Genomic DNA, 14064 nt, shown 5'->3' on the forward strand with positions numbered 1-14064 from the left:
AAGGGCAGCTGAATGAGGGGCTGCTTCATCTAGGGAGTGTAGCTCACTGTTGGAATAGTCCCAGGCTGTAGCTTTGTGATTAGATGTGAGGCCAAATGGATTAAAGGGAAAGAAACAGCACTGGCTCTTGGGTTTTTAAATAAACCCCCTCTTGAGCTAGTTAAGGGAAATTCAACCTCTCACCATAATTTCCTAATACTTTGGACAAATAAAAAAAATTAACTTTTTACAAAGGCTAATGAACTAAGCTGCCATTTTAGAGTACAAAGAAAACTGAAGTGCAGAAAGAGGAAAGGTTTGCCATGTGCTCAGGGGATAAGGAACATGAGTTCTACTCACTGACACTTGACCTTTGCTATGGTTGTAAAGACACTGCTCTCCTTCCGTTTCCCAGTTTTTTTTCTTTTAAATAAAATGCTAAGATTTTATTTTGAAGCAGGTGGGCACAAAAGACCATCAGAAGACACACCACAACATTTTTTTCACAAATAACTAATCTAATTAAAGGACACAATATTTTCAAGCATTATTTGGGGAGATGTGACAATTACTAGATGGCACTAAATCAGCCTCAAAGTAACAAAATATTCTATCTATACATTAGTGTGCAACTTCATCTCATTGATCCAAAATGAATTCAGCATCCTATTTTGTCTGCAAAGGCTGATGGAGTTCTAAGACTAGCATGATCTATCTTTGGGATAAGCAAGCAGATATGGACAATGATTTAATTCAGAGGTCATCACAGCAAGAGTCATGCATGTGAGAAGGGCACACAGATATACACAGATGACAAGACAGTTCACAAAGAATGAGGAATCAAATCTGAGCCCTATGTTTGTAATACTACTCCCAGCTGCCATCTTCCTCTTGTTTTGTATTGGTGGTGTTGTTTGTAATACTACTCCCTGCTGCCATCTTCCTCTTGTTTTGTATTGGTGGTGTTAATGCAGAAAATTGTACTCCCTGATCCCCTTCTCAAATAATACTGAAATGTCTTCCTTCCTCTTCTTAGAAGGCAGCAACTAGCAAAAAGCTATTGCGTTTTTTTGGTAATCCATGAAACAACTGATCCCAATTTAATAAATGAATCCAGGATTTAGTCTATCAATCTCCAGGTGATGAACAGAAATATGACGAAAAGAGAGTATGCAAGTATTTCTCAGGGTATTTGTTAGTAATCCCATGGTGACTCTTAATAGTATGGTTTGGTTTTAGAATCACGTGTTGTTTCTAAATCATGAGTTCCTTGATGCCATGATGGTGTTTCAGGAACTGAAGACCTTTATAAGGATTCAGTCATGGAATTTCTCCTAACATTAGCAGAAGAGACATAGCCAGTCTGTGGAGGGTTACTGCTCTTTGAACCCATCCCCCATGAAAGAACTGAGCCTAAAGCAATAAAAGATAAGAAATGCAGACAAGCGTTGTTATTCCAGACTCATCTTCCTCAGTGAAAAAGCTGGATTTCTTCAGAGTCCTTAATATTTGGGGTTAAAGAAGTCAATGGCTTCTACAGACCAGCACAGCAAAAACAAATTAAATACAATTTGGTTCATATGACATCCCAAACAAAGTATTCACAATCTAGCTATATAGAGTTATCAAGGGTTTAGAATTTTTGGTTTCTTCCCCATCCCAAGGGATGTAGTCTATTTTTTGCACAAAAGTCTCCTACCATTGGAACACATACTATAAAATACAATGTTGGTTCAACGTTGATAAGACAATATTATCTTGCACAGATAATTTTATTTTTTAGAATGGGAAGCAATTCACATTTTTGCTTATCAGAACTCTAGAAAGGACTGTTCAATCAACATTTTATACCACTTTGTCTTTCAAATAGTCTTTGAAATTGCTAAAACTGGTATCTCAGTGCACAGTTGTCAAGTGGAATTGTAAAGTGAGAGAGTCACTGCCTAAATGTCTATACGTAAAAAAGATTGGGGTGAATTGAAGAACAAAACAGCGGTCAGCAGAAGTGTATCTAGCTTCTCTTTGAACCCAAGCATATTTACAAAAATGAGAAACATTCTATTCCAGCAGATTGCCTAATTTTCAAGTAAGCTAAACTGCATTGACTCATTGGACCATGTCCTGAGCAATTCCAGGTACAAAAGCGGGAAAATATTCCATTATACAAGATGATTCTTTTACACAGCAGTCTCCACTAATAGCTGCTGTGGACTACAATACTGTAGTACACTGGGGTCAACACACCTTGTTCCCTACCTGCTACAATTTAATTTTGTGGCTGAGTCATGTTGGAAGGACAGGATATAGAGATGCAGGTGCTGGATTTACAACTATACTTAATAGTACTGATAGGGATCCTTGCAGACTGCTGGCTGCATGGCCGCTCCCACTGTCCTTTCCCTTTCTCCCAGGTGATGAGAAAAGCATCTATAGCACAAGCTGAATACCGGAATCCTTACTCACATGCTGGATAGGCACATGGCCATGTGACAAAGCCAATGTCTCTGTCAGTAAGTGACAGATGATGATCTGGCCTTTGACAGTGAATTAAGTTCCCACCCTCCATCTCACCCACCACAGCTGCACATGCAGCTGTTAGATGTAATATTGCCATTTCAGGGACATGTCAGTCATATGATAAGGTAGTGAGTGAGGAGTATTTGGGAACAACAGTGCCAGGAAATGGCTGCTGGTCAGATGAACCACACTATTCTGGTGGGCTGGGCATGACTGCCCAGGAAATCTCCGTTTTTGCTTTATGTAAGGCTGCTTTCCCAATGAATATTGTTCCATTTCTCATTTGAGTGAGTGCACATTTACACGTGTGCACACAAACCACAACATAATTCAGGTTTAAAGGGACCTCTGATTGCCCAAGATCCCACTCAAAGCAGCACCCACTTGGATCAGGTCCTCTGACTGAGTGCCCCTCACCAAGTCTGAACTGGTACTACCACAGGGAAAGTAGAGAGGTTGCTGTTTGCAATGCACAACAAAAAGGAAAACAAGGCACTGTATGTGCTGGTTGTGAGAGTTTCATAAGTGCTTTATATGAGGTGAGGCCTGTGCAAGTGGGAAATGCCATAAATACTCAGTCTGTAATGACACTGCAATAGGGAAAAATCTGAAGACCATTTTGCAGCTGCTTTGAATAATGACAGACTTCTCACTATATTGTCTGAAACTGAAAAATTACAACTTATTTCTTCAAAGCTTTAAGTAATCCTCTCCCCATCCAGGAAGGGAAGAGTTGGAACAGCACCAGAGAGTGGCTTGGGAGCAAAGCTTCAGTACCAGGACTTTAGCTCTTTCTCTCTTCCATGTGGTTGATAGTTTCCAGGTATAGTTTGGTTTCTGTCAATTAGGAGGACACAGTGCAATTCCAGACAAACAGGAATCCTGAACGTGAGCTAACAGCTCCAACAGAAAGGCTAGTTAGGAGCATAATAGGTTTGCTAATAAATGTGTGTGGTTTACTACCTGCCGGGCACAGACCTCCCTGTGGGAGCAGCACCACCAGGAAGCAGGGAACTGCCTGGATTTGCATTCAGTGCATGACAAAGGTGAAGAAGAGGCACATAAGCACACCAATACCCTGCGGACTTCTCCAGCAGCAGCCCCTACACAAAGGGTTTCAACCACATGGAAATCTTCTTTGTCAACAGTTTTAACTCAATCTTTTACACACTTAACAGCTCTCCAGGAGGGATGCTAAAACAAGACCGCTCTTACTGGCTTCATAATTGGTGCTTGCTCAGAAAGGTTTAGATGCGCACCAATAATTAGGAACAGATCAATGTGGCTTAATTAGGGAAAGTGCTGTCTTGCTGACTGCTAAGTTTCTTGGTGTCATTACATCAGTAGTATCCTAGTGACAGATGGACCTTAGAAAAAGTTCAGGTGACAAGAAAAGGAATTAAATATTTAGTCTTCTACAGCAATCTGGACACATCTAGGGTTAATGGCAGATATACATACATCCTATAGACAGGATGAGTCACTGGAAAATTCACCAGATGCAGAGGCTCTGCATCTCATTTAAACTATTCAGCACAGGTGGGAAATTCATTCCAAATACCATCTCAACCTGTCAGAAATTCCTCTCTTAAAAGATGTGATCGACTCCCATATCCTGCACTTAAACTTCAGTTCTGACAGTACAGCCATGGAAATTTAAGTAAATTTGACATTTCCATAAGCTGGGATGCTTGTAATGTTAGAACTATTAATATACCTGAATAAGTTGTAAATTAAAAGTGAATCATCTTACCTGCAGTGTCGGCACTGCTCTTGCTGGACACAATTTTCATCATCTTCTCACTAAATAATAACAAGAAAAGTGTAATTTTAGTTTATTAACTATTAAAATTGTAGTGAAGTTTATATTCAACAAATTTAATGGCCTTAAAACATATATATTTTTTAATTTAAATCACCAATAATTTGTCAGTCATCAGTAATTTTTTTAAATCACCTTTTAGTAGAAGTTAAGCAATGAATGGAGTATAAGCAGTAGAAAGCACAGAGATGCAGCTACATTAATTCTTTTTATCACAAAGAAGAGTAATGCAGTTCATATCCATCTATCATTTGGCATATTCTTCCTCTCTGCCTAGCATTCTCATGGAGATGATAAAGAAACTTAAAAATGATTGAGCATTCAGGATTTTTTTTACTATTACAATCAAATATATTTTTGTTGATTGATTACTAAAATCATTACAGATGAATTCTGTTTTTACCTAGAAGAATCTTTGCTATTACTTGTATTTGGCCCTTTTAAAAGCGCAGACTGAACAAGACCAGTTAAACTGGCAATCTGTTTCTCCATGGCTTGTATCCTCTCTCTGTAAGACAAGAGAACCGTTCGTTAAAGCCAGATATATTTGCTTTCAGACTTGTTTTTTTTAGGTGAATGATTACCACAGGATTGGAAAGACACTACAGAGTTTGTGCAAAGGCCCTTGGGTACAGTTTGCATATACCTTATTGCAGCAGCTTACCACATCTCAGTTTGGACAGCTTTTGCATCGTAACAGACAATTTAAAAAAATCTGCTTAGTTAAAAATAACAGAACAAACAACCAAGTAATAAACTTCTAACGACCTCACAAGACAGGCACCTAAAAGAATTTGTTAATGCCACTTGGTACTAGTGAAAAAGTATTTTTCAGCATTACATGCATTTTGTCTTTTACCTACATTGAGGCAATCATTTTGTTTGTACTTAAGGTTTCAGGATTAAAGACTTTACACTTCTTCTTGTTACTATTTTTACTTTCCCCAGACTCAGAATTCTTGTCTGGGAAGCATTTAATCTGCCCAAGCAGACGACTTTCCAGCCCAAATCCTTTCCACCTGACATCACAACTGTCTGCTTTGAAAAGGACAGAAATGTGACAGAGAGGCACAAAATGCAGACTGTACAGCAATGTTACAATAAAACAGATTTTCTTTCGTGCACATATCCCGAGAAATTCTCAAAAAACAGAAGAAAAGAGATGTAGAGTTATAATAAGTATAATCAGTGTTTTCCATAGGAACCAAAGGTCACTAAACAAGAATAACTTTTTTTTGGATGTGAACGCTAACATTTGGGTGTTTATCTGTTTCCATGAATCCATATGTTAGTTAGGTACCAGGGGACTTCCTCAGTTGGCTCCAAACCAGCCTTTTGCTCACACAGGTGCCTACTTGTACATGCCAGTATGTCAAAGACACACCACAACACAGACACACATCAGTATGGCACCTTATGAAAAGGCATCCCTCTACCACAGCAGTTACGTGTGTGGGGAAACTTGCAGGAGGACATTCTAACAGCAGGCTGTGGCTTTGGAAGATGACTGGGAAGAAAACTTCTCAAAAAGCAAGATTAAGGTTAAGACCAGCAGCAGGGACTGATGAGAGAAGATGGGACACACAAACTCAGACACAGACTCAGCATGCTGCATGGCCTATCCATCACCACAGCAGCATTCTGCGCACACAGGAGCAGCCAAACTCTGGCCACCCCAGCTGCAGTTGCAGTTTGGTGGCCAAAGCAATAGCATCAATCAATAAGAGTCATACAAACTCAAATGTAGGTACCAATAACAGGCAAAAGCAAGCTGACATGATAAAAAGCAAGTAACCAGCCCTGCTTGCAGCCAAACGGATTGTCCAGGCTAATTATTTCATTCACATCCAGGGAATGAACGAGGTTTCCTGGGATAGCACACAGATACCATAGCCAGGAGAGACTCAGAGACACCCAGAGGTTGAGAAAACAGGGCAGCAAAACAGCAATGAGATGCTAACAGACACAAGCAGGGAAGAAGAGAGTGCTCAGTGAGTCCCCAGCCAGCAGACGTGTTCTTACTGCAATTTAATGCAGTGCACGCATCTCACTTTTCTGTCTTGATGTTGAAAGGTATTTTGAAGGGCGATGAGAAGACTAGTGAATCTGACTTAATTCACTTCAAACCAAGAAATACGTTACGGAATTTCCACTATTACAAGTTTTAAAATAAGAAACTGGTGCAGGCTACAGTAACCTTTGGAACAAAAACAAGTACTAAAACCCAGGGATAAATATACTCTAACAAACTTTCATGCAGCATTTTTGACACTTAATAATGAAAACATTTTTTTTCCCCCAGATAATCATCACAAAACCTTCCTGGAACTAAGCTCAACTGGAAGTCTATCTGTTTTACCAATCCATAAATATGATAGTTTTTTTCATCTCACATTAGATAATCTGGAAACAATTTTCTGCTTCAAAAGATATTATGGCAACACAAAGCTGATCTTGTCCTTTGCCATGAAATCTAGGAAAGTATGTTGTTAAGAGGGAGAGGGATGTTCCAAGATAGGAGATGATGAAAAACGAATGAAATACTGGAATCAATTGCACAGAACACATTATTTTTCATATGGTAAAAGCATTAAGAATGTGAAGAATCTACATGTGCTCTGGAGTTCTCTGTTAGAAACCAGGCAGATTTTTCCTGTAATAATTCCACTGTAACACCCAGACTTGTTATGACCATTAGCATCAAACATTTCAAAAACAGGTGTCAGAAAGGTGCCTTTTAGGCATTAAATAAAACAACCTGATCTTTGGAGGCGGTCAGATTGAAGGTGGAGGGAGGCAGCTCATTCCAGCATGGGCAGGGAGGGATGCAGACGGCCTGGTGGTGGGGCTGTAAACTGGCCTGATGTGGCTGGAGGGCTGGTGGCCCAGTTCTGTCACCACAAAGCTCCAGAAGAGCACAGACAGGATCTGCAGTGAACCCCTTTGCCTCTAACTTCCTTGTGAAGGGCTGGAGCACACTCTGCTCCAGGAGGGAGAACAAAATGCTCTCCTCAGGCTGTGCCAGGGTCTATCAGGGATACCAGCATTGCCATGACAAAAATAGTGATTTTTGGTTCTCAGCACTGTGTTTTCTACCCCTCACTGTGCTCACTGCTGTGGAGAGGGGAGATGGGACCAGCCTGTCCCAGCAGCTCTGCCTGCACAGGGCAGGCCAGAGTCCCATGGATGGGGCAGGCAGGGTCCCCAGGCTTGGGACAGGCTCCAGTGACACAGGGCAGGCCAGGATGGGGAGCACTAGGACAGAGGGCAGACAGGGAACAGAGTGGTGCCTCTGCTTGCTGCCACCAGAAGGGTGGCAGGCCAAGAAGAGCCAACCCGTCTCTGCTCCCAGATTAATTTCCCAGATAAAGCTGCATCTCTCCACCACCCAGGAAGAGCAGGGAGGGTCCCTTTTACAGCAGTTGGGAAAGAAATGGCTATTTTATCAGCCTGAGCACAGAAAGGCATTGTTTCACATTGTTTTCCTGTGAATGCTGGGAGAGTCAGAGGTGGCAGCACGCTGGGGGAGGAAAGGAGAGGACAAGGTCAGAAGCAACGCCCAGCAGACCTCTGTCAGACTTGGCTTTGGCTTCTCACAGACCCTGGCCAGGAAGGCAGGGACAGGCCACTTGCCAGCCCTCTTCTCCCCAGCAGCCTGACCCACAGCTCTGGCTCTAGGGATGTCCAGGAACTGGGGCCCTGCCTTAGCATCTCACTTCCCAAATTCAGCAGAACCAAAGCAAGCCCTTGCTTCTCTGGGGAACATGATACACCAGATATCATATTTCTTCCTTACTTCACTGATCTTTCAAGTTACTCCTTCTATTGCAGTGAACTGGAAGTAATTCCAAGAAGGGGTACAGCATATTGCTGAATTGGTATCCACTTGTCACAGCAATGCTATTTAAGTGTGACATGCCACTTGCATGTTACTGCCCTTTCCTGGGGACATCTTTAATATTTACATCACTGAGAAGATACTTTGTACACATGCAGAATAAAACTGGTCTGTGTAACTGTTCATTCACATTCCTGTCCAACCCCAGGCACATCACCCACAAAAGATGTACTCAAACACCAAATCTGCACCATGAACTACCTGGCACACCTTCCTGGAGAAAAAATTTTCTGTGACTTCCTATTTAATAGTTAAGCTCCAAGTGAAGCAACGAAAAGGGGGTCAGAGAAGAAATACACATTTCTTTCTATATTACTGTATGATAGAAACGTTTCATTACAATTTTTTTTACCTCACTGGGAAAAGAAAGGAAACAGGAGTAGGCTGTTTTTCCCAATGACTTTCCCAGGTTCAAATGAAGGTGTCTTAAGACTTTACTGCAAATTCCCCCAAAACAGATGAGAGGGTTTCTTGAAAGGGTGGGAACCAAAGATCAGCAGAATTCTTCTGTATTCTTTCTTCCCACAGAAGGATTCACACAGGTGAATATGTCATTCCTCTAAGGAGAAGTTTAAACTCAAACCTTGTACATCCAGAAACTAAAGAGGAAAGAAAGCTCTGAAGCGCACCAGCTATTACATTATTTGACGACTCTCATCCCAGAGCCTGCCTCTCCTCTTCCTACAAACAGTTCCTCTAACACAAGGAAGACAAAATACAGTTTACCTTTCCTCCATCCTGTATTGGTCATTTGACTTCATTTTTTCTGCCTGGCTATTCAACACCTTTCACAGAGGAATATGCAGTTCTGGCCCTGTGAAAAGTGTCTGAGACAGTGTATTTGTAAAGCCTCCCCTTATAAAACACTCCGTTAACTCTCACTGTTCATGACTTTACAAAGTAGGGTCATTTTTCCTAATGCATAGAGAGTCCATCTGTACTTCAACATATCAAACAATAAAGTGGTTGTGGGGGGGAACAAGATATAATAATCTACACGTGGCCATTACACTTTAGTCTTGAACTGCAAGCCATGAGCCCATAATGTGATCACATTTTTTGCTCAATCCAGCAGTCATCTTTTCTCCCTAGTATGGCATAAAAAGAAGAGGACAAAAGTTGTGTTCAGGCAGAAGAGAACCAAAGTACACCCTGAAAATACTTTTGGAGAAGTATTCCATAGAGTTACTTTGCTGTTTCAGAGTAGAAGCATTTATTATATATATATTTCGCACTATCAAATAATCTAGAATTGTGTTGTAAATGCAAAGGTTTTAGGTTAAACAGCATTTAATTTAATGCACTTTTGAATAAACAGCTTCTTTTCCAATTTATCAACATTTAAACATCTGCTTTGCCTGTAGTAACTTCCAGAAATGTCCCACAAACTACACAAATGAGCCATCCAAAAATATGACAGCACATCTCTGTTTAAACAACTCATGCACACAAAAATTTACTTATTCTTCCAGCAGACCTCAGATTTAAGAGACAATGACCCTTTGAAGGTGAACTGCTGTAACCTGTTATAACTTCTAATATTTTTCTGTACATGAATACTAACATCTTTTATTTCTTTAAATCTCCATTAATTTGTTTCTTCTCACTGTTGTAAAAGAGCTTTATATGGGACTCTTCTGGTAAATGAATTAACTGTGAGAATTTAGTCAATCCTTTATACCACTACAGAGGTAGTTATCTTGGAAATAGCCAAGGTAAAAGAGTTACAAGAAAGCATTACATGAAGTAATTAAATCCCTCTCAACTCTGCTTTAAATAACTGGCTTGATGAAACTGGCTTCCATGGTGTCAAATTAAAATGGGAAACTCCAACAGAAGAGCTCAGAAATCCCAGATTTGGATCTCTTGTAGATCCAAATCTGCTGCAATTAATGTTCCAAAGGTAATGGAACCATTTCCTTCAACAAAACCAGGATATCTGTTTTAAGTACCCAACATTTTCTGATAAAGTACAGAGATATCCCAGTTCAGCCTTGGACAGCAAAATTGAAGAATTGAGATGGGAAGAGAGATTCACTTTTACTTCTGACATTGTCACTATCCCTTTCAATCTTTTCCCTCATTTATACTTAAACTTGCATTGTCCTGAGGTTGTGACAGTGCTGCTTCGAGGAAATTTCCATAAAGTCATGACACAAGAGATGTTTTCTTTGCTCTCAGCACACTCCACTAGGGATTAAATAAACGACAGTGCTGAGATGATGGGTTTGGTGCCTGCAGGGTCCTCAGTCTGCTCCTGAATGAGTCAGGATGGGGAGTCTCATGCGCCACAATGGGGAGTCTCATGTGCCACAGTGCAGAGATGACAAAGACCTCTCTCCTCAGCAGCTCCAAGGCCAAGAGCTGCTCTGTGTGCCCAGAGCTGACACCTCTGCAGGCAGGCTGACTGAACACACTGCCCTGTGCTTGCTGCGGCCTGGCTCTCAGGCACTTGGCATCACCAAGTGGATAACACACAACAGAGCAGCCTACACCTCATTTTAGCTTGCCTGGAAGAGAATGAATTCAGACCTATCTCTACAATCCCCAAAATACTCTTTCTCACAGAAGCAAGCCCATACTGTTTACGGGTGTAAACTCTAAGTCCTACACAACAAGGTAGGGGATACCATTCTGCCATTAGGTACATCACCCTTCAGATATCCATAACAACCTTGTAACAACTCAATCCCAAATGAAGCAGGAAAAGAGCACCTCAACATGGATAACTCCTTGTTTAGTTTAGTATGGTTTAAACAGTGTTTGCTTTCAAAGTTCACGAGATTATTATAAAGCTAAATTAAAGCTTAGAGCATTTTGTGTTTGTAGAACTCAAACCCAATTCTTAATATTGCATGCAATTTGCATGAATTCCTTTTGATATTTACAATTACTTTTAGAAAGTCACACTTCCTCAAGGTTAAAAAAAGCCACAACCCATAAAGACAGCTTTCAAAATTATTCTTTCAGTGTCATGTGACTAATACATACCATGCTGAATTTTAAGATCATGTATTTATTTGGAAGTGCAATTATGCAAATGTTGTTTTCTTCATTGTTAATATATTCTGGGACAAGGATTAAAACACCTGGTGCAAAACTCCTTTTAAGGAGCTGTAGAACTATCTGTGGAGTTTCTCTTTATCCATTCACAACCAAACACTCTTGTGTATATCTGTGCAGCTGAGCGAACAGCAGAGATGCCCAGAAGACAGAAAATTGTACAAACATAAAAATTTTTGATGTCCTTCCTTATTTTCAATTCCTATAATGAACTCTGTAGAATTTTCAATCTGTAAATGGACTAAAATTGGCAAATTTCCTTCAAATAATTTCCTAGATGTAATAATGACGGCTTGAAACGAAATTTCAGATACCTGCAACTTTCTCTCGGAAACAGATACATAAAAATCCAATTTCACTGATTTTACATCGTAATATGCCCTATCTCGTACTCTTATGTCATAACTACCAAGCTATAAGCCTGTAATTTTTGTGGGTGGCTGTTTTTCTATATATTCTTCCACTTTTTCCCCACCAGTGGATCTCATGACCCACTTTTTTTTCTGGCCAAGCATGGTAAGCAGCAACTAATTATTGAGCAAGCTGCTTAGATAGAGGGAAAGCCTAGGGTCCATATGAAGCTCTGTATCTTCCCAGTGGTTAAGGCAATCAGCAGTTACCTTTGGCCTCTGTGAGCTCAGCATTTTCCAGCTATTCATCTTCACTTCCCTAAAGAGCTCTATAAAACTTAACAGCACAAACAATACACTAGAGATTAACACAGCTCATATAAACACATAGCAACCACCTGGCAGTGCAATGATTTTTCTCTCCCAGGGCAGGGTCTAAGGCAGGAGAAGCCTTCACAGACCCTTGTATAAATTTGGTCCTTAAAAAGACAGGAGAGATCATTGTCATCATTGCCATCACACTGAAGTTAACAACAGTCAGGTCACCAACTACTTGTGATGCTGGAAAAATTATTGGGAATGGTATTCATGTTTTGATTTCTTCCCTGGGACAGACTTGCTTTTCTCAGCAGTTCCCCCTCAAGGAAGATTATTGTAAACAACTGTCCTATTTTTATGCAAATTCATGTTTTACAGGAGATAAGACAGTAATGATAAATTCTTCCCATTTCCTAACCCTAGATGAGAAAAACTTCACTCCATAAAGAACCAAAATTGTAATATCAGAGTGTCATTCTTAACGGGGGTGAAATATATTCACTTATTAGCAGGAACAGAATATCATTTGTTCTTGTAACATGATCTGGCTGTCTGCAAAGAAAAATCCCAGTTAATCATTTTATTTTATTATATTTTTTCCAATGACTGAAATTTACACAAATGAAAATAACTAGGGATTCATCATGGGTTGACAATACTTTCAAATTAATAATGGATGGTGTCACATCTCCCCTAAATTACTAAGTACCTTGACAGACAGCTAATAAACACCGCAGCCGGGTGCAGGAGCCTCCTACACATTACATTGTCCCCTGAGTCTTAAACGACAAAGGATGTGCAGATTAGGAACGTTTCTCATTTGCATAAATTACACCCCAGCTCTGCCTCACCTTGTCTCCTTGTCCTTGGGCATGGTGGGTGAGCCATAGCCAAAAGCCTGCTTGTCCATGGGAGAGGGCATTGCCTCGGCCATGCCCACAGCACTCCGCGCTTTCGCATCCACAAACACGGGTGCTCCCGGCTCCTTTTTGAAGGACTGGCGGCTGGGGGAAGACCTGTCAGGCTGGATGGTGTGGGCGGGAATGTGAGGGCCATGGTGAGGATGAATATCGATCATTCTCATGTCAGCCACCCTGTGGGGTGAGGCTGGAGGTGTTTTAGAGCCGAGAGTGGGCAAATGGCTCTCCGGGTACTTCCGTGACTTTTGTCTGTACAAGGACTGCTCCAGCATTTCGGGCTGCATGGAGGGGTTGCAGTAAGTGCTTGATGACCTCATGGCACTGCGATGGTAGGTGACAATGTGATCGGGGACATCGAGCGGGTGTCCGGGGTGTGGTGCAGCCACACTCATCCTCCCCTCGTGAAACAAGTAGGGGTCACCGTACAGGCTTTCATTTCTCATCAGGGTAAGGTTTTTGTTACTCATGTCCTCATCTGGCTTCACGTCTCGTCTCTCCAGAATGGCGCTCGGGCTGGGCGATATGGAGCGCGAGGCTGGCACGCTGGACAGCCGGTCCCTGGGGATGGTGGCATTGCCTGGCACGCCCATGGGCCGGCCCCCACCATAGGGAATCCTGGATGGAGAGGGAGGCATGGAGTGGGGCACCGGGGTGGAGGGGGGAGAGCTGGGCATCGCGTGCAGAGGGTGTGTGGCAGATCCAGGGCGGGAACCACTTGGGCCATCTCGTCCCGTATAAGCAATTTCTCTCTGCATCTGGAAAGAGAAGAAAAAACACCTCAGATACAAAATCACTGAATGAGCAAAGTATGATGTGGGTTGTCCACAGAAAATTAGGAAATAAAAACAAACCCTCGAGACAAAATAATTTTATATCTGCATAAATAAAACACTTTGGGACCTCAGTGCCTAACAAAAACAACAACTATAAATAGCAATAAAATGGGCTGTATGTTAAAGGAATATGAGAGGTTTAAAAATGCTTTTACCTATGCAAATATAATCTCACCCTAATCTGATATTCACAGCTACTGAAGCTGAAATCAGGGGTTGTGGTGCCAGGTGTTCCACATACATGTAGCCAGTGAGAGACTTACACAGTTTATTGATCAGACACACAGACTAGAATTCATTGATTCCAAAGCAGGATAAAAATGCTGATGCTCTGGCATCACAAACATACCTGAAGTTCTTAGAC

The 14064-nt window shown here is 41.3% G+C and overlaps 1 protein-coding gene across 14 annotated transcripts in view; it reads right to left on the bottom strand.

The window, feature by feature from the left end:
* The window catches only part of KIAA1217 (KIAA1217 ortholog), a 356974-nt gene that overhangs the window by 36576 nt on the left and 306334 nt on the right, over nt 1–14064 (bottom strand). For 10 of the 14 annotated variants that reach the window (XM_064704110.1, XM_064704108.1, XM_064704111.1 and 7 more), the window contains 3 exons: nt 12799–13622; nt 4722–4826; nt 4250–4299 (listed from right to left, as the gene is read on the bottom strand). In XM_064704110.1, coding sequence (XP_064560180.1) covers nt 4250–4299; nt 4722–4826; nt 12799–13622 — 979 coding nt within the window. The remainder of the gene's footprint in view (nt 1–4249; nt 4300–4721; nt 4827–12798; nt 13623–14064) is intronic. The other 4 variants (XM_064704118.1, XM_064704113.1, XM_064704120.1 and 1 more) reach the window with 1 other exon arrangement.

Source organism: Zonotrichia leucophrys, chromosome 2, assembly GCF_028769735.1.
Source record: "Zonotrichia leucophrys gambelii isolate GWCS_2022_RI chromosome 2, RI_Zleu_2.0, whole genome shotgun sequence".
In the NCBI taxonomy this organism is placed as follows: domain Eukaryota; kingdom Metazoa; phylum Chordata; class Aves; order Passeriformes; family Passerellidae; genus Zonotrichia; species Zonotrichia leucophrys.